The 21,914-nt window shown below is 36.4% G+C and overlaps 1 protein-coding gene across 4 annotated transcripts in view; it reads left to right on the plus strand.

Moving 5' to 3' along the window:
- Positions 1 to 21,914, plus strand: part of LOC126827118 (neprilysin-4) — a 73,966-nt gene that overhangs the window by 44,208 nt on the left and 7,844 nt on the right. For 3 of the 4 annotated variants that reach the window (XM_050556319.2, XM_050556320.2, XM_050556321.2), the window contains 16 exons: positions 1,443 to 1,604; positions 8,236 to 8,319; positions 9,405 to 9,610; positions 10,586 to 10,765; positions 12,386 to 12,472; positions 13,547 to 13,680; positions 14,497 to 14,590; positions 15,283 to 15,411; positions 16,415 to 16,513; positions 17,293 to 17,370; positions 18,030 to 18,133; positions 18,699 to 18,757; positions 19,679 to 19,730; positions 20,058 to 20,125; positions 20,566 to 20,696; positions 21,366 to 21,431. In XM_050556319.2, the coding sequence (XP_050412276.1) occupies positions 1,443 to 1,604; positions 8,236 to 8,319; positions 9,405 to 9,610; positions 10,586 to 10,765; positions 12,386 to 12,472; positions 13,547 to 13,680; positions 14,497 to 14,590; positions 15,283 to 15,411; positions 16,415 to 16,513; positions 17,293 to 17,370; positions 18,030 to 18,133; positions 18,699 to 18,757; positions 19,679 to 19,730; positions 20,058 to 20,125; positions 20,566 to 20,696; positions 21,366 to 21,431 (1,733 nt within the window). Of the gene's footprint in view, positions 1 to 1,442; positions 1,605 to 8,235; positions 8,320 to 9,404; positions 10,117 to 10,585; positions 10,766 to 12,385; positions 12,473 to 13,546; positions 13,681 to 14,496; positions 14,591 to 15,282; positions 15,412 to 16,414; positions 16,514 to 17,292; positions 17,371 to 18,029; positions 18,134 to 18,698; positions 18,758 to 19,678; positions 19,731 to 20,057; positions 20,126 to 20,565; positions 20,697 to 21,365; positions 21,432 to 21,914 lie in introns of those variants that run through there. The other variant, XM_056102414.1, reaches the window with a different exon arrangement.

Below are 21,914 nucleotides of genomic sequence, written 5' to 3' on the forward strand. Positions count from 1 at the left end.
CAGCCTTTAGCTGTTTTACGTTAATTTTCCCTCATAGTTTGTGTATGTTTCCCAGTCAATAGGGCTATGTATTTAGAATTGGAAATGTAAACAATGATATCCGTAAACTTTTAACCCACTCCCATCCCCTCCTTCCCAGATATTTTTAAAAAAAATTGTCATCTTTTTTAAAAATTGAATTTTGTGTCTCGTTTCAAAACTACCCGTAAGTGTTGAACTGCCTCACACTGCCCAAGTCCGACGATTAGTGTACAGTGCTGAGATCATAGTCTTTCACCACGTGGCTTATTATGAATAATCAGCAAGCTTGTTTTATTTTTTTACCGGATTTTCAAAATTAACTCTAAATGTGCTAATTACTCGGATTATGAATCACCTGGCCTGACTGTTATAGTAGCCTACAAGCAAGTTGATTGACTACGTAAAGATACATTATGGGAGATCTGATAACAATTTGGCAGTTCTCACTATAATAGTTAAAAACTAGATAATGTAAAGGCAATTTGCTGAAAATTTCATTCAAATTGATCCACGATGAACCGAGAACTAAGGGGTTGAAATTTCTGCCTAGCCTTGGTCATCATTACTAAAGTCAGTACGATAAACAGCATAGTCTCGATATCCATTTAATCGTTAAATCGTGAAGGAAAGTTATGCAGTAAATCGCCTCATAATCCACTAAAGATCGGAGGCTAGCGATGCCATCTAGAACTGATTATGGTCTTGTTTTGTTAATAAATATCTAATTAATATTTTAGATAACATTTCAGGCCTAAAGAAAGGCCTGCAATAGGCAGATTTAAATCTTACATAATGTATGTTTAATCGACAAGTGATAATTAACCGAAAGTAGATTGATTTATGATACCTAAGTGGCTGGTTCATTGTTTTACCAATCGGCTCAATCTGATTAAAATACAGATGTATATTTCGTTTCGTTTATTTATACTTTCGATGGCCTACACTACATGAAGATCTGACAAGTTATAGCGATAGGTCACGTCAGGGGTCATAAGACTGATGTATGACCCTATGACTTCAGACATTTGATTAACCAATCAGCATTGATGTTACTAGTGGATTACCCACAGTTCCGTGAAAGACACGCCTAAAGCTCGGTGTAACAGACTGTTTCATTTTCTTATCATTTTCTTATCCCTGACACCATTCAGAACACGAGTTAAATAACAACTCTTCCAGATCCTAGTGTAGTAAAGACAAGTAAAAATGAAATTTTGAACTATAAAAACGAAACGAAATAGGATCTGTGTTTTAACCAGATTGCAATCGGCTAGATTAAACACCAATCGGTTAAAACCGACAAAAAAACATCCGATTAAGAAAAGTGATACAGTCCTTCAGTGGTTTAAGGCTATTCAAAGGACTTCGAGAGTAGATAATTATTCTATCAGTTTTCACCTATATTTGTAATTTATTTTCAGCTGCTCGGTTAATGAATGCCATGGACGATTCTGTTGATCCTTGTGAAAATTTTTTTGATTATGCTTGCGGAAATTGGAATAAAGTGAATGCTATTCCTGATGACCGAGCAAGTTATAATACTTTTGGAAAGCTTCGAGATGATATTCAAGTCATGGTGAAAGGTTTGTATATCCACATGTACAATGATATTTAATTTTTTAATGATGTGTGGCCTATAAATTTTCAGTGATATACATAACGCTCTTGGTGTTCAGAGAGACAGAGAAATGGGGTTTAACGTCCACTCGACACAAACTAGGTCATTTCGGGACTAACATATGGTTTAATTTTATTTCTATTATTCGCTTGTGCGTAGGGGTCTTTAGCAGTAGGAGGAAACCGGAGAACCTGGAGGAATACCACGAGTTTGAACAGGTGACTCCACTCCTTGTCACGTATAACCGGAGATTCGAAACCAAGCAAGTGAATTATTGAAATAGAATTGAACCATATATTAGTCCCGAAATGACCTAGTTTGTGTCGAGTGGACATTAAACCCCATTTCTCTCTCTCAACAATTAGTATAATTGAAGCTGATTAATGACAACAAATGATTCTCACTTGCTGCTTTAAAAGCAAAGCGGCTACAAGTTATATTGATAGCACGGCTTTCATGAGTTAACAGGTTTAAACATTGACTCAGTAGGCCGAGATATTAAACCTGTTAACGAATGAAGCGTGCTATAAATGACTTGTAACATTGACACCTGCTAAACATGCTTGTTGTTATTGCACAGAAAACCCACCCCACTTCTCTATATGATTTCTACTAAAACTAGTGTAAACCAGCAAAAGAGTGCAATAACATTGAACATGTCTAGTTATTGGACGGTTAAACTCCACCCAATCTACTAGAGGGAAAACAAACTGCTTATTCAATGAAAAGAACAAAGGAAGGTTTCCCGTCCATGTTACAAATTTTGTTATGATATGATATTATACAATATGTATGATGTTGTATATATAAATGTATATAAAAGTTTTGTATATATAAACTATCAAGAGAGATTAACAGGTGTAAAACTTATAGATGGATAGGTTGTGGTATGTTTAAATCTTACAACCTGTCTTATTCTCTAATGACAGACAACAAGAAATATGGTTTAACATCCACTTGATACAAACTAGGTCATTTCGGGACTAACAGATGATTCAATTTGATTTCACTAATTCGCTTGCACGCAGGGTCTTTTAGCAGTAGGAGGTCAGTCACATCTAGACTCTAAGACAGACCTTATTAGATTATTAGAAAAAGCATACCCACCATCTTTAATACCTATAGGGGGGGGGGGGGTGACTGAATTTTTTAACCGTGTACGCGTTGCATCATATGGTCTGTCATTGAGTCAAGTGGCGTAGTTTCGATTCCCCTGATGTACGTGACAAGGAATAGGGTCGCCTGTCCAACCTCGTGAGTTTTCTCTGGGTCCTCCGGTTTCCTTCCACTGCTAAAGACCCCTATACGCAAGCCAATTATTGAAATAAAATTGAACCATATGTTAGTCCCAAAATGACCTAGTTTGTGTCGAATGGAAGTTAAACCCCATTTCTCTCTCTCTCTCTCTCATTCTGTAGAGGCTGGTCTAACCATTGTGTCAACAAAAGACTATAGTTTTAATTAGATAAGAATTTTTTACGATTCTTCATAAAATAATCTAACTGTGCCACTTCTCTTTAAAAAAAAATAATATTTAATGATGAGGACCTTACTCATGTGGCAGCCCTTGACTGTCATGATTACAGAAATACAGCTGCTCATCTACACGAGACAGAGAGTTCCATGCTTATAATGTTATTGTTCGATTTAATCTAAGTTGTCGCTGAGTTTCAAAGACATGACCTTTGTTTTCGTACAAAGACTGCAAGTTGCTCTCAATTTAGGTAAACGATTTTGCAGAAACTCAGACCAATTAGTATCTCTTCAGCCTGTCCAATTAAATGTTCTGAAGCAATTTTAAAGAGATAACCGCTTCTGCTCTTTGCCTCGCTTTAATTTCCTGTTAACGAGTGAACGGTGATGTCAACTTTGTGATCACATTTACTTCATCTACTTGAAATAGGCTGTGTTTTGTCGTTAGGTAATTGCATCCCGTTGTCGTTGATAATCTCCGAGCATATTAAATTCCAAGTACGGTTATTGGGTATCTGTTTAAATGGCAGACGGGTCAAGATAAAAACGGTTATTAGTTTATAGCAATAACGAACGCATTTTGCACGAGTTGCATATAATAATAATCTTGTTTTTGTCATGCTTGGTCTGTCACACACACAAATTTCAACTTTATTATGTTAGCTAGATGAGATTTCGTTTAGAATTTTGACTTAAAGTTAATGAGGCAATATTGTTATTAATTCATTAAAAAAACCAAAAAAAATGTGGGGGGTGCCCAAGTTCAGATTTTGTCATTGATACCGTATGGAGGAAGGGTTTTAAATCTAATGATCCAATGAAGTTCTATGGTGCATCTATTGGTAGTAGATTTGGCCGAATGGTTAGTTGTGTGCATTGCATCATAAGGTCTGTCACTGAGTCAACACAGGGAACTTCCCGGGAAACTTTCACGGTCAACCGTGGTTCTCCCTTGTCAGTGATGCAGGACGGAGGGGCTGACAAGGAAAGCTGTCTAGTCGTTCGGATGGGACAAAAAACCGAGGTCCTGTGTACACATTGGCGTGCACGTAAAAGATCCCTTGGCAGTTGGAATTCGATATAAGAGTATGCCGTAGTGCCGCTGTCAGGGCAAAATTTCCCTCATAGCACACTGTATGGCGTATGCCCGTCTTCATTAGCCCAGGTTAGGAGCAGAAAAGTAGGACGTTAAACTCCATTTCATTTCATTTCACGGTCAACACCGCGGTCAAATTCCATACCTCAAGTTAGCGGACCAGCACTATACCCAAGTTTATATAAATTGAACGGTATGGCCGTACGCGCTGTATCATAAGGTCTGTCACTGAGTCAACCGGAAGGTTTCGATTCCCCGGTTGTACGTGACAAGGAGTAGGAACATCTGTCCACCCACAGGTGTTTTCTCCAGGTGCCCCGGCCCCAAGTTCAGGAAACATTCTCAGACTTAAATTAAGAATTTACTCAAAATTGTTCACCTTATTTTAACTAAAATATAGCCCTTTTATAAAACTTTTATTGTTTTAATGTATCAAATACATCAATAAGAAACTAGGCACAAAGTTTTGTTTTTCTGGATCAAAGATATTTCTTATAAACCGTGATTGAAAGTTGAGTAAATTCTTAAATAAAGTCTGAGTATGCTATGTGAACTCAGGGTCCGATTTCCTTCCACTGCTAAAGACCCTTAAAAGTGAAGTATTGAAAAAAAAAAAGACGAAATTGAACCATATGTTAGTCCCAAAATGACCTAATTTGTGTCGAAGATATTAAACCTGATCTCTCTCTCTCTCTCTCTCTCTCTCTCTCTCTCTCTCTCACTCACTCTCTCAGAGAGAGAAATGGGTTTTAACATGTGTCATGGATAATCTTTAAGTGGCATTTAGCGATTGGGGAACACATTAACAGAACACACTTTTTATGGGAAACAATCACTGGTTTATTCTAAAAGCATGATATTTGGACAAGTGTTCTGTTAATGTGTCATGGAGGTTAGACCTCATTTCTCTTCGAGAGAGAGAGAGAAATATGTTTTATCGTCCATTCAACATAATACAATGCTTAAAAGATTTAGATTAAGAATTGGTCATTCTTGCTGTAGCGGTTTCAAAATAGATAATGAAAAACGGAAATATTGAAAATTCATTCAAATGACTTTATGATGTTATGACAGTTTGAAGATGTAGCACATCACACTGATCCGCAGTGAATATTCGCTTGGCCGCTACAATCACTGATAAGGATGACATCGATGCGACTTAATGACTACAAAATATTAACTTTTTTCTTTCGACAAATTAAATTCTGAAACATTTTTTTTTAGTATTAGAAAAATAAATAAATGTGTTTGAAGTATATCTTTATAAAAAATATTCCATATTTAGCGTAAATAGGTACAGAAAATAGTACGCGGAGGCGTAAAATGGGTAAAACGATATAATTTTGCCCGTACCAGTTCATATTACTACGTTCGATGTAAACAACGTTTTTTTCTGTTTGTTTACTCTGAATTCTTTCAGAAGTACATTTTTTACCGTCTAATCTGATTGACCTGCTCGTGTTTGTTTTAAAACAACAAAAACAAGCCACAGAAGTAATCTTTTTTGGCGTTATCGATGCCATCTTTCTTTGTTGGTAAACATTGTGATGTGACGTCACCCTTAGAACTACAGCGGTCTGACCTTTTAAAGGTCAGTCATCTTGGACAGAGATAAAAGACGGATGTCGCATTAGGTCTGTAAAACAGATTGGTAGCACATATCATTTATTAGTATAGCAATGGTACTTGATAACCAAGACTAATTCTCAATTATCGATTTAATTGGTAAATTTTGAAATCTCGCTGGCATTCTAATCCATAGAGAGTTGATTATGGGTTTATTTGTCGCCTGAATAAATGTCAAAATAATAATTTATATCACATTTGAAGACAAAAGAAAGACTTACAATATGCAGATTTATCCCTTACCTATACTAGTTATATGTAATAATTTAAATCTTGAATAATTAAGATAATACTGGATACGAGAAAAGGGACGGCAAGATAATACATTATTAATTTTAAAAGTGAAATCCTTCAAATTGAATTTATTTAAACTTTCAGGACAAAAACTATTCTGTTCCTTTAAAACATTAATTGTGTGTGTGCTATTAAAGGTGACTAGCCAAGGATGAAATGTTATGTAATGCTAATCACATGCTAATTTATTATAATCCATTATTGTTTATAAAACTATTATAGATAGCAAGTAACTGCCAATATGGCCTGTCTTGTGTACATGCCAATCGTATGATTAATCTATTAATCGTTTTATTTACCATTGTTTTATTTCTTATATTGTACATGATTACAAAAATGCATGTTTATGTCAAAGAACAACTTCAGAATCTTGTAATATCTGAAGGACCTTACCATCACAGTATCTTGAAACACCCAGTTAGAAATTATAAAACTATTAAAATTTATTAAATGTTGTATCAAGAATTATAAAACATATATATAATTCTGTGGCAAGATAAGGGGACAGATGTCTTTAATCTCTCTCAGACTGTATCTTAGGAAAACGGCAGAATTAATTCTTCACAGCTCGTCTTCTCCCATAAAACATGACGTCACTGATGAACTATCAATCCTAGATAATCTTTGACATTTGCAGGCGGTACTCTAAAGAATGTCCAGAATACTTTGGGAAATTATCCAGAGATTACACTAATGCTAGAAAAACAAAATAATGGTCGTGCTTGTTTACAGCTTGCAAATGTAAAAAGGCCAAATTGACCTTGAATAAAGATATGTCCAATTTATATAGAGATAAAATTACATTAGCCATAATTGAGCCAGTTAACTGGAGATTAGGCATCAGTGTAGATTACATTTGAGAAGTATTTGATACACGAGTTGTGTCTAACAAAAGGAGGTGTGGAACAGGTGGATTCTTTAAACCAAAGAGGAGCCATGAAAAAAAATGAGGTCTTGTGCATGCACATAAAAGATCCCTTGGCAGTTGTAATTCAATATAAGAGTAGGCCCTAGCACCTTTGCCTGTTCAAAATTTCCCTCATAGCATACTGTTGGCTTATGTCCGTCTTGATTAGACCAGTCGGAGCAGAACAGTAGGACATTAAACCCTTACAACCCCATTTCATTTCATTTCATTTCATTTCATTTCAATATATTTGAGAGGTATTTGATACATGTGCAGCATGTAACAAATGTAGGTGTGGACGGGCGGTTTCTTTAAACCAAGGCTTTTGCTTAAAAAATTTGCCAGCCAGTCAAATTTTGCCATATTTTGTTTTGTTTTTTGTCCCAAATAATGTGCCATTATTTAACAATATCCCATTTATAATATTTTTATATATTTCATTGTTTGTCCACATAAAAACTATTAATTTAACTGCATTTATTGAGTTTTAAAGTTAAATTCTTTGAAAGTCTAATTTTATAGATTATGTAAATTGACTAACAGGTAAGTTCACCTGCTGGTCAATTTTGCCACCAGTCAGTCAAGACTGGTCAATATGACTGTAACAACAGCCCTATATTAATTATCTGAACTTCAATAATCAAATTATTCTACAGCGTAATCCAGGCTGGAATGTAGTCAAATTGATTATGTAATAAAAAGTAGATAATTTCCTGGCTTGTCAAACAAGAGTCCTGGTTGAAATAAAGATGTGTCTCCATATAAAGAAATGAAACGTCCTACTTTTTTGCACTATTCAGGCTAATGAAAATGATTATACATAATACAGTGTGCTATGAGGGGACATTCTGTCTGGGCAGTGGTGTTACAGCCTACTCTTATTTCGAATTCCAACTGTCATGGGTTGTTTTGTATTCACGCCATCATGTATATGGGATTTCGGTTTTTCATCCCATCCGAATAACTAGATGCTGTTCGTTGCCAGAACTTGCACCATTGACAAATGGAAACCACAACAAAAAATCCTGAGGAATTTCTTGGCCAACACCGTAATAGAACTGAGGACCTCCAGGCTAACGAGCCAGTAGTGATTTACTCAATGAGCCAACGTGGCTCCTGTTTCCATATAAGGAAATGTTATCATTATTAGGAAATGGAATATTAGTAGAATTTTAAACTTGTTGAATATTTTATTTTTAGATTTGTTAAATAAACCACCGAGTGACAAAGATAGCGCTGCCATGAAAAAAGCTAAATATCTTTATGTATCCTGTACCAATGAAAGTAAGTTAAATGTTTGAAAAGTCTTGGATCCCACCCTAACAATTTAATCCACCCAACCCCACTTCATCCACCCACTTCACCACACTTCATTCACCCACTTAACACTACTTCATCCACCCACTTTACCCTACTTCATCCACCCACCTCACCCAACTTCATCCACCCACTTCACTCCACTTCATTCACCCACTTTACCCCATTTCATCCACCCACCTCACCCCACTTCATCCACCCACCTCACCCCACTTCATCCACCCACTTCACCCCACTTCATCCACCTATTTCACCCTACTTCATCTACCCACTTCACCCCACTTCAAATAAACCACTTCACCCAGTGATAAGTGATGTGCTTGGTCATTTATTCTTAATTTTATTACGCCCAACCAAAGTTTTAAGATGAGTTTAGTTTTTATTCTTAAATGTTTATATTTATATTATGTTTACTATTTTTATATATATTACCAAACGTATATTCCATCTTCCTAATCATAAATAAATAGATAGAACTCAATGACCAGTGAATACCGCGCGGGTTATTCAATGGTTCAAGAGAGTGTATTCCTGCGCAAAGTGGCAGGGATACACTTGAGTGAACCATTGAATAACCCAAGTGGTATTCAATGGTCATTGAGTTCTGTTTTTATTCTATAACTATATGTAAATCTGTAAATACACGGTACTATCCAGATTATCCAAAAAAAAAAAAATAAAATCACCAATAACGTTAAAATTCATCATAGGTTCCGCCCATTTTTCTTTCTTTTTTTACAAAAATTGTGGTTGCTTGTGTTGACGTCATTACAGTTTGACGTAATTCTGAAAGTGACATCATTCTGGACAAAAGTAGTACATGCCCAAGCCATTGAAAACAACCATAGATTTTTTAATGGCTGTATTCAATGGCTGTATTCAATGATATTTGCTTGTATTTGCATGTAGTTATAGAATAAATGACATTAATCACCATCCGTTCTTTTGATTGTTTCTATTTGATGCTGGGGAAATGTTTGAAGCCGAAATAAACACCTGCAATAGTCAGATTTACTTCTGATATAATGAATGCATCTTTGATTTATTTCTAGCTTTAATTGATCAGCGTGGTTTGGAACCAATATTGAATCTACTTAATGAACTTGGTACCTGGCCTGCTGTTGTTGGTGATAGTTGGAAAGAAGAAGAGTTTGATTTGATTGATCTGATAATTAAATTACGTTTGTATAATAATAAAATATTAGTTGATCAGTGGGTTAGTGCTGATGATAAAAACTCAGATGTTAATATTATACAGGTGAGTAGGTCTATATTCGCCTGTCCAACTTCGTTGGTTTTCTCCAGGTCCTCCGGTTTCCTCACACTGCTAAAGACCCCTAAACGCACGCGAATTATTGAAATAGAATTAAACCATATGTTAGTCCGGAAATGATCTAGTTTGTGTCGAGTGGACGTTTAAACCCCATTTCTCTCTCTCTCTCTTTCGTCTATATTTTACTGTATGTGAAATGGAGTAGGGTCGCCTGTCCAATATTGTGGGTTTTCTCCGGGTCCTCCCTAGTTTCCTGTCACTGGTAAAGTAAATTATTGAAATAAATTATTAAACAGTAGGACTAGGGTCACCTGTCCAACTTTGTGGGTTTTCTCCAGGTCCTTTGGTTTCCAATCACTACTGAAGCAAATTATTGAAATAGATTGAACCATATGTCAGTCCTCGAATGTCTTAGTTTGTGTCAAGTAGACGTTAAATGTGCAGTACACATGATATCACAAAAAACTTTCTTAATTATATAATTTAGTTAGTCCCGAAATGACCCATTTTGTGTCAACTGGATGTTTAAACCCTCTCTCTCTCTCTCTCTCTCTCTCTCTCTCTCTCTCTCTCTCTCTCTCTCACACTGAGTTGTAAATATTTAATAGGTAAGTGGGTCTCTTGCATCCTCGATTTTATTTTACGTAAAGCCCCAACCATGCCAGAATAAATGAAATGAAATGGGGTTTAATGTCCTACTTTTCTGCAGGGTAATCTACAAAGATGTTTGTCTAGGATATAACTACCATGGAATCAGACATCAAATATCAACTAGTCAGTTCTAGAAAGGTGATCTACCTTGTTTCGTGCCTGACACATGAAATAAAATTATTTAATTATATAATTTCAGTTGGATCAACCCAATTTAGGTATCAATGTCAGTTCTAGAAAGGTGATCTACCTTGTTTCGTGCCTGACACATGAAATAAAATTAAATGTTTTTTAATTATATAATTTCAGCTGGATCAACCCGATTTAGGTATGCCATCTAGAGATTATTATTTAAAAGGAAGAAACAATAAAGCTGTATTAGTTTACGAGAAATTTGCGCAGGAAGTAGCTGCTTTACTTGGTGCCAATAAAACCATTGCTGAAAGGGATATTGCTTTAATGATAGATCTAGAAACAGAAATAGCCAACGTAAGTCACAGCATGGACCTTAAAATACCCTATTATAGGGTTCAAGCTCATGGTTTGACTGGTTTCATTCTATAAACTTTACCATTTGATTGATTGATTGATTATTTAAAAACTTTACCAGTTGATTGATTGATTGATTAAAAACTTTAACATTTAATTAAAAACTTTACCGTTTGATTGATTGATAGATTAAACACTTTAACATGTTATTGATTGATTGATCAAAAACTTTAATAATTGCTTGATAGGTTAGAAAAATTGATAATTGATAGATTGATTGATTGATTGATTATTTTAACAGATATTGACTATTAACTGGCATACATTTGTTGATAGGTCTATTACCAGGGTTTTGCTTTCAGAATTTCACCTGTCAGACAATTTTAGCCAAAGTCAAAATTAGGTCACCAAGGAAATATGGTTAAAAAGCTTCCATTCCCTTTAATATTACCAGACTGCGGCAAAAAACAATTTCTTGATAATTTGATTTGTAGCTTTCATGATATTCTGAATAATATTTATAATTACCACACTAATATAATGTAAAATAGGAACACCTGCTTAATATTGTTTATATTGGCTTCAAGTTCATGTTAATAATTACCTATCTTCGTTTCTTGATGAGGGGGTGGATGGCTGATTGGTTAGCATGTGTGCATTGCATCATAAGGTCTGACATTGAGTCAACTGGTGTGGTTTTGATTTCCCGGTTGTACGTGACAAGGAGTAGAGTCGCCAGTCCAACCTCATGGGTTTTCTCCGGATCGTCCGGTTTCCTCCCACTGCTAAAGACCCCTAAGTGCAAGCGAATTATTGAAACAAAATTGAACCATATGTTAGTCCTGAAATGACCTAGTTTATGTCGATTGGACGTTAAACCCTCTCTCTCTCTCTCTCTCTCTCTCTCTCTCTATGATAAGAATAGTTGATGATGACATTGTCTAAATACTGTTTATCATCTTTATAAAAGGGTATTTTAATATAGCATCGATGATTCAATCAGCATAGCAAACTTCCAAATATTGTTTTGTTGTGTTAACTACTGTTTGTGTCTGGGGCAAGGCATGTAGTTTTCCCAATAAAATGAATCTTTTTATTACATCTTACATAGATTTAATAATAGTATAGTTAAAGGGACCATCTCGATTTTAACAGAGTCTCGGAAATAAAAATCTGTACGTTTGAAATTTAAACGCCAAAATGTAAAGGAATGATGTAATTACCGTGTCTCAAACTTTCAGCTCAAAGTATTGACTTGTTTAGACGTGAACGTCAAAACTTGTAACCCTTTTAAGATTTCCGGTCAATTTTTCCGATAGGTCTATACGAAAGGCAAATTTCAGCTACACGTTATTTTTATAAAATAAAAGTCTGGTTTTATCCAGACACCACATAATACAGTTTGGGACACCGGTCTCCATTTCGAGATGAAGACTGACAGATTTAAGTTGTTTGAAAACTTATCACATATATTGAGTTAGTTGCTCGGCCCTATGGTAGAGGATTTGAAGGGCTTTTAATGCAAAATTAAGCTGTTTTATTCTCCATAATATAATCGAGATTGGCCCTTTAAGGTGTGTATTTGGATGGATATTTACATATTGTTCTTGTTAATTTCAGCTAACAATACCCCAGGATCAGAGACGAGACAATGAAAAACTGTATAATAGAATGACCATCAAAGAATTATCCGAGAGAATTCCAGGGGTATGTATTTATATATTATATATATTTAAAGTTTTAACTTGTAACCATTAAATTGTTTTAAGATAAATTTGGCACAGCCTGTCTGTCATGTTGTATTGGCCGTTAATTAATGTTTATATATAAAACAAGTAAAACTGCATACTTGTGGCGATATCCAACAACAAATACATTAGTTATATGGTCTAAAGTCTATGTGCACATATTAGTAGTTCCCTTTGTATGCTCGTTGCAATTGCGTGTGCACATATACAAATTAGCAGAAACGGTGCTTTCTATTATTTGTTGAGACAATGAGAGAGGCCCAGTGGGTAAAGTGCTAGCTCAATTACCAGAAGGTGCTAGTCACAGTGGCTCAGTGGGTCAAGGTGCTAGCTCATTTACCAGGAGGTCCTGGTCACAGTGGCACTGTCGGTGAAGGTGCTAGTTCACTAACAAGGACGTCCTGGTCACAGTGGCTCAGTGGGTGAAGGGGCTAGTCAGTGTGGCTCAGTGGGTGAAGGTGCTAGCTCACTTGCTAGGAGGTTCTAGTCACAGTGGCGCAGTGGGTGAAGGTGCTAGCTCATTAACAAGGAGGTCCTGGTCACAGTGGCTCAGTGGATGAAGGGGCTAGTCACTGTGGCTCAGTGGGTGAAGGTGCTAGCTCACTTGCTAGGAGGTTCTAGTCACAGTGGCGCAGTGGGTGAAGGTGCTAGCTCATTAACAAGGAGGTCCTAGTCACAGTGGCGCAGTGGGTGAAGGTGCTAGCTCATTAACAAGGAGGTCCTAGTCACAGTGGCTCAGTGGGTGAAGGTGCTAGCTTATTAACAAGGAGGTCCATCTGAAATAAGGTTTAACTGTTTACTTCTCTACATTCACTGGTCTAATGATTACAGTCGTACGCCATGTAGTGTGCTTAGTGGGAAAATTTCCAACTGTAAAGGGTTAAGTTACTTGTCCACCAACAAATACTTGAATGAACCACAGTTTTTCTTACCTTCCCTCAGGTAAAGTATCAACATGAACTTTAAAACCCCCTTTTATAACAATAGAATTTAATTATTCCTGTATAATTTTTTAAGATTTTATTTTCTTCAGTTTGATTGGTTGAGATATTTACAGCTTGTGTTTAAATCTGTTAATATTTCTATAAACGAAACGGAAGAACTGGTTGTTTATGCTCCGGACTATCTGGAAAACATGGTCAAACTTATCAACAGAACTGAAAAAAGGTAGAAAATGTGTCTTTGTCATTATTCATGAGCCTTTGTTCAGCGAAAACTAAAATTCAAATACTTTCAAAAGCAGGCTTTGCATTGGCTAAGAGGTGAAATTTGTAGTTGGATTTTAACCCACAACCAATGAAAAGGAGACATTCTTAAACTATTTTCTTTTTTTAAGTTTTTGTGAATAAGGCCCCTGGACATTTTATGACAATTAAATTAGGAGTAGGCCTATGGAATATCTTGTCACCATAGTAATTTGATGACACATGATCCAGTTGTCTATATATGGATATGTTTTTCATATCAAAGAGACTGTTGATTTTGTCACATTTCGTCTATTGCATGCATTTTGCATAGCAATTTTTATTGAATTTTTGGTCTAGACTTGAAAAGGTGTATTTGAATTTCCACTTTCGGCCATTTTCTAACTGGGTTGAGCAATAAACTGTAAAACATACTAATTTATTTAGGCAACATTTTGAAGATTATTCTCTCAATGTTTCGAAGAATATTGTCTCAACGTTTCGAAGAATATTGTCTCAATTTCTCAAAGAGTATTGTTCCAATTTCTCAAAGAGTATTGTTCCAATATTTCAAAGAATATAGAATATTGTCTCAACGATTCAAAGTGTATTGTCTCAACGTTGCGAAGAATATTGTTTCATTCAATGTTTCAAAGTGTATTGTCTCAACGTTTCGAACTAATACAGTAATACAAAATATGAGACAAACATATACAGAAAAATAAACAGATCTGTTTCATAAGGAAAAAAATAAATTGTTGAAATTGAGTATATCATATGATCTTATGTTTTATTTCAGAGTTTTGGCTAATTATTTGTTTTGGAGAATTATGATGAACCGAGTGACTAACCTACCGGATAAATTTAGAATTATTAGAAAAGATTATTACAAGGTAGGTAAAACTGAATGGTATTAGAGGGGGAGAGAGGTTTAACATCCACTCAGCGAGTTTATTACGGGTCTAACATATGGTACAATTTTATTTTGATGTGTCGCTTCCATGTAGTGGGAGGAAACCGAAGTCCTAGGAGGTTTAACATTCACTCAACAGGGTCATTTTGGGACTAACATATGGTACAATTTTATTTTAATGTTTTGCTTGCGTGTAGTGGAAAGAAACCGAAGTCCCTGGAGAAAACCCACAAGGTTGAACAGACAACCATATTCCTTGTCATGTATAAGCTTGGGATCGAACCCACCCCACTTGACTCAATTACAGAGCTTATGATCTAAAATCTATGCATTAGACAACTTGACCTCCCCCCCCCCCCCACATATCTATATTACGACATGTTAGAATGAAACATTTCTCACTGTGACTCAGTTCTTTTTTTCCTGAGTTGCTCATTGGATTTAGTGCATATGCCTGCGTGCATGTAAAAGAACCCTTGACAGGGCAAAATTTCTCTCATAGCACACTGTATGCTCATCTTCATTAGACCAGTTGGTACTTCATTAGACCAGTCGGTACTTCATTAGCCCAGTCGGTACAGAACAGTAGTCCCTTCAACCCCATTTCATTTCATTTAATTTCCCATGTTCCATCCTGTCATTGGGTTTAGAAGAATCGTTTTTTTGTTGCAGACTATATTTGGATCTGAAGCAGAACGTGCTAGATGGCGTGACTGTGTTGGTTATGTTATTGATAATGTTGGTAACGCTGTCGGCCGATTATTCGTAGAGAAACATTTTGATGAAAATGCTAAAAGTATTGTAAGTAATGATATTATTTATACAATTTTCATTCACAGGGAGGGAGGGAGATAGAGAGAGAGAGAGAGAGAGGGGGAGGGAGAGAGAGAGAGAGAGGGAGAGAGAGTTTAACGTGCACTCGATACAAACTAGGTCATTTCGGGACTAACATATGGTTTAATTTTATTTCAACAATTCGCTTGTGCGTTGGGGTCTTTAGCAGTGGGAGGAAACTGGAGGACCCGGAGAGAGAGAGAGAGAGAGAGAGGACCCGGAGAAAACCCACGAGGTTGGACCGGCGACCCTACTCCTTGTCACTTTCAACTGGGGAATCTTCATTCACAGATTTTGTGTATAGAGGATGTATTTAATCCTGCCTAAATTATTCAAAAGCTGAAAGAAAACCCCAAACATTTTTTTCTTCTACCCGTTAGGGAGAGGGGTTTTACATAGGCTAAGGGGGTTGGGTGGCCGAATGGTTAGCACATGCGTGCTTTATAATACGGCCTGTCTTTGAGTCAGTGGGCGTGGTTTCGAATCCCCGGTTGTACGTGACAAGGAGTAGGGTCGCCTGTCCAACCTCGTGGGTTTTCCCCGTGTCCTCCGGTTTCCTCCCATTGCTAAAGACCCCTACGCGCAAGCGAATTAATGAAATAAAATTAAACCATATGTTAGTTCGAAATGACCTAGTTTGTGTCGACTAGACGTTAAACTCCATTTCTCTCTCTCTCTTTTTACATAGGCTAAGCCTGTTCCCCTATCCCATTCAGACATCCTAAATAAAATACTGTTTATTAAAAAAAAAAAAAAAAGAAAAATTAACAAATGACCTACCCTGGCATAAATTTATAGATCATCCAATACATACAGTAGTATTTATACAGAGTCGGTCACTTGTATTACTTATATAGTGGTATTTAGGCAGAGTCGGTAACTTATACAGTGATATTTAGACAGAGTCGGTCAGTTTTATAGTGGCATTTATACAAAGTCGGTCACTGATATAGCAGTATTTATTTTACAGGCTTTAGAAATGATCCATAATATTAGAGAATCATTTTATGAATTATTAACAGAAGCACATTGGATGGATGAGAAGACGAGAGTCGTAGCAAAAGAAAAGGTAGAAATATTTTTGTTTCTCGTGGAAGCCGTGTGATTCGTTGAGTGAGGCACTAGCTCACTCACTAGAAGAACCAGAAGGTCATAGGTTTAATCTAGGTGTTGACCTCATGATTTTTGAGTTTGGTTTCCCCTTATCAGTGGTGCAGAACGGAGACCCTGCAAATAGTGTCTAGTTGTTTGAATGTACACATTGGCGTGCAGGTTAAAGAACCCCTAAGAATTTTAATTCGATGAAGAGAAAGCGGAAATGCCTCGATTTAGACAAAATTTCTTTCACAGTCAATGCAGAAGTAAACTAGGATTTCAATTATGTGAAAAAAAACCTCCAAAAAAAAAAAAAAACCAAAAAAAAAACATGTCTTATGATAGAACCCCCATGATGTGAACCATATTGGGCACTAGAGTCTTAAGTGGAATATTTATCCCGGAATTGGGTTTAGAGGAATCTCTGGGATTTTTCAAGTTCAACCTTTTTCGATTTCATCTTTCAGGAAAGAACAACTGTAGTAAAAACATTAAACAAAGTTTACTTTGTTTAATTATTAGATAGGCTGATAGTATTCTGACTGTGTTTATTTACATAGACTGAGAGTATTGCTGACTATGTTTATTTATATATTACATAGACTGAGAGTATTGCTGACTGTGTTTATTTATATAGACTGAGAGTATTGCTGACTGTGTTTATTTATATAGACTGAGAGTATTGCTGACTGTGTTTATTATATTATATAGGCTGAGAGTATTGCTGACTGTGTTTATTTATATATTATATAGGCTGAGAGTATTGCTGAGAAAATTGGTTATCCTGACTACATATTAAATAATACAGCTCTAGATGAAGAATATGATGATGTAAGTATACTGACTGGATCAATTCTCTCAATACTCTTCATCATATATATTTCATTAAAGTTTCAGAATCTTATTATATATTCCGTTATTTATTTTTTTAAATTTGACAGTGAAAATGTGAACCCTACTTTAAACCCTACTATAGCTTTAGAAAAGTCTGGAATATAAATTGTATATTTCTAATTTTGAACCTTACTATAGTTTTAGATAGGTTTGGAATATAAATTGTATGTTTTATTTTTGAACCCTACTATTGCTTTCAATAGATTTGGAAACTAATTGTGGCTAAGTGGATAAGACGCCGGCTCGCTAGCCTGGAGTTCGCGTGTTCGATCTTTGCATTGGCCGAGAAAGTTCAACGGGATTTTCCGACGTGGTTTCATCTTGTCAGTGGTGTAGGACGGAAGACCTGACAAGGACAGCTGTCTAGTTGTTTGTATTGGACAAAAAAACAAGATCCCGTGTATACATTGGCGTGCACATAACAGATACCTTGACAGGTAGGCCATAGGGCCGCTGCCCCAGGCAAAATTTCCCTCACAGCACACTGTATAGCGTATGCCCGTCTTCATTAGTCCAGTTGGAGCAGAACAATAGGAAGTTAAACCCCATTTGATTTCATTTTGGAAACTAATTATATATTTGTATTTTTATTTTAGGTAGAGTTTTACCCAGATAAATATTTTGAGAATGTCTTGGCTAATATTCGTAGTATAGCTATCAGTAATTTAAAGAAATTACGAGATCCTGTCGATAAAACAAAGTAAGTATGGTTAATGTCATAATATTGGTGGAGCCACAGTGGCTCAGGGAGTAAGAGGCTGGCTGTCTAACGAGGAGAGAGGGGTTGGGTGGTCGAATGGTTAATGAGTGTGCGTTGCATTATAAAATCTGTCATTGAGTCAAGTGGAGTGGTTTTGATTCCTCACTTGTACATGACAAGGAGTAGGATCTAACATATGGTTCAATTTTATTTCAATAATTCGCTTGCGTGTAGGGGTCTATAGCAGTGGGAGGAAACCGGAGGACCCGGAGAAAACCCACGAGGTTGGACAGGCGCCCCTACTCCTTGTCACATACAACCGGGGAATCAAAACCATGCCAGATGACTCAATGACAGACTTTATGATACAGCACGCGCACGCTAACCATTCAGCCATCCAACCCCCCCTAGTAAAGACAAGTAAAATGAAATTTTGAACTATAAAAACGAAACGAAATAGGATCTGTGTTTTAATCAGATTGCTATTAAATTATTAACACAACATGAATTGTTTGTTGTCATCTTTGAGTGTAATTTACAAGTGACAACATGTTTTTTTTTTCAGATGGTCCACAACACCAGTAGTTGTCAATGCTTTCTACAGTTCGACTAAAAACCAAATTAGTAAGTAATTCATCTTGTTCCAAAGTTAACCTGAAATGAAATAAAATGGGCATCAGGCTAATGAACATGGGCATACACCATGCAGTACAGTGTGCTATATGGGAAAATTTGCCTGAAAAGCAGTGCTACGGTCTACTCTTATTGGAAATTCCAACACCAATGTGTACATTAGTCTCTATCATCCAGAAAAATATTCTACGAATATTAGTCTGGATGTGTTGTCAACATTTGAGAATAATAGGTCATTGGTTAGATTATCCGGTCTTTTACATAATCATAAACAACGTCTAAGGGGGTTAACTTGTTCTAAAACAAGACGATGAAGCCATTTCAACTAATTCATGCATGCCAGTTCAATATCCAACACTCTTAATTTTTTTTTATTGTAATATTTCTCTCTTCATGGGCCATAGCTATGTTTTTTAAATTAATCCTAATTTGTCGTCACGATTCATGTTTGTTTATATCAATGCAAGAATTATGGGATTTATTGCGGGAAGGGCCGCAACTCTTACTTGACTTGGTCAAAGATACTGGATAATCAACCACATTAAAAACCAAACTCCTGGTTACGCATGGGCAATGGACTTTTCGTCAAATATTGACAACGGTCCCAGACCCTCTGTACATTGAAGACTAGGAGGTTCTGGGTGACCGAGACTATGTGTACATGGGACCTTGTTTTGCACCCCCATCCGAATGACTAGATGCTGATCCTTCCTTGTCAGACCCTCTGTCCTAACAAGAGGAGACTAAGTGTAAAATCTCAAGAATTTTCTCAGCCAACACCAAGGTGAATCCGAGATCGGCAGGTCATCAGCCGACAAGCACCTTACCCACTGAGACACTTATGGTATATGTGATATATTATTTAGTACTACATAATATTTATATTTTAGTTGTGTATTTATTATATTTCAGTGTTCCCTGCTGGTATCCTACAACCACCATTTTATAACAAGGATTATCCCAAGTAAGTATCATTATCATCATCATCATCATTCATCATCATCACTCAGTCAATCATCATCAATCATCATCAATCATCATCATCATCATCATCATCATCATCATCATCATCATCATCATCATCATCACCTTTCATAACAACCTGTTTGATATTAAAAGATGGACGTGTAGCACTTTGTTTTGGAACTTGTGGCTTCAATCGAAGATATCTGGGCATGTTTTTCATGAATACTATAACTATAATTGAATACTTTTTGTTGTGATTGATGATTAACTATTGATTTGCTGTGATTGAAGATTGACTATTGATTTTTTAAACTATTGATTTTAGATCATTAAACTATGGTGGTATTGGAATGGTTATTGGACATGAAATCACTCACGGCTTTGATGATCGAGGTAATAGTTTCTATTTATTTACACCAACAATGTCACAAGCAAGTTTCTGTTTATTTTAATGTGTATGACATCATAGTGTATATTTTTGACACTGTCATAAGCCTTTCTCTCATGTTCTGTAGTCTTAAACAACCATCATCATCCTCAGCTTTGCTCAACTGTGAGGCCAGGGATTGCATAAATGGGAGGGACCTCATTATTGGAATAGCCTAGGGCCTCTCTTCATCACTTCAATTTTGGAGATGATATATAGAATATGCTTAACTACAGTATAACATATCTTTCCTGGTTGGTCACTTTCTAAAATACTTTTGGTGATTTTGACAATAGACTGGTATGAAAATCTATATTGCGCTATACCACATCACATTGAGACATGCCCTAAGCATATGTTAACCATAATTTATGAAATGATATAACTGTTTGTTTTTTTATATTAGGACGTCAGTTTGATAAAGATGGTAATTTGATACAATGGTGGGATGACGAAGTTATAGAATCGTTTAAGAACCAGGCTCAGTGTATTGTTGATCAATATGGAAACTATACAGTACCAGAGGTCAATCTACAGGTAGGTCTCAACGAGTCAATCTACAGGTAGGTCTATATAGTACCAGAGGTCAATCTATAGGTAGGTGTATACAGTACCAGAGGTCAAACTACAGGTAGGTCTATACAGTACCAGAGGTCAGTCTACAGGTAGGTCTATACAGTACCAGAGGTCAAACTACAGGTAGGTATATACAGTCCCAGAGGTCAATCTACAGATAGGTATATAGGTCAATCTAACGGTAGCTCTATAGTATATACGCTATACAGTATCAGAAGTCAATCTACAGGTAGGTCTATACAGTCCCAGATCTACAGGTAGGTCTATACAGTCCCATACTATTAGCCATCTACAAATTTATTGGATCTTAAGGAGCCATGGTGGCAGTGTGCTATCAGCGAAATTTTGTCCGAACAGCAGCTCTTCCAACTACTCTTCTTTGAATTCCCACTGTCAAGATCTCTCTCATGTACATATCAACAATGTGTGCACAGGAACTCAGGTTTTTCATCCCATCCGAATAACTAGACTCTGTTCCTTGCCAGGTACTCCGTCCTGCACCACAGATAAGGGGACTGTCTGTGGAAGTTTCTCATCCAATGCCAGGATTAAATCCTCAACCTTCTGGTTAACGAGCAAACACCTTAATCACTGAGCCAATATTGACAAGTGTTTTTCGTTTTATTTTAGGTGAATGGTATTCAAACACAAGGTGAAAATATTGCTGATAATGGTGGATTGAAAGAAGCATTCAGGGTAAATAGTAGAACAGCTATAGCGTATTTACCTCCCTTTAATCATTATAATGGGGACGCTTGATAGTTGGTCCGGAGCGTCCCGAATCGACAGAATTGCAATTGAGTAACGCGGAATTCAATCTTTTCACATTTCTATCAGTCTCAACAACTGACGATGTGTGAGTTGAATCGTGATGTATTTAAACACAACCAATATGGTTGGTTGAAATATTTTCATATGCAGTTGATACATGCGCTGTTTCACCCCAAATCCGCTTTCCTGAATTTTCAAAATTTTGTAAGGGAGAGTCCACAGACCGTCAGTGGCTGGAACTCTTCATTAATTAACCTATGCTTACATGTATTGCTATAATCGTGAGTTAGATCTATTTTATACGGCCAACTGCAAGTTTGGTCAAAGGTCACGAAATGTAAACAAACGGGGCTAGCAGCAATTCCAACCCTAACCCTAATCCTGGACCTAGCTCCAATGCTGACCCTA

Source organism: Patella vulgata, chromosome 7 (assembly GCF_932274485.2).
Source record: "Patella vulgata chromosome 7, xgPatVulg1.2, whole genome shotgun sequence".
Classification (NCBI taxonomy): domain Eukaryota; kingdom Metazoa; phylum Mollusca; class Gastropoda; family Patellidae; genus Patella; species Patella vulgata.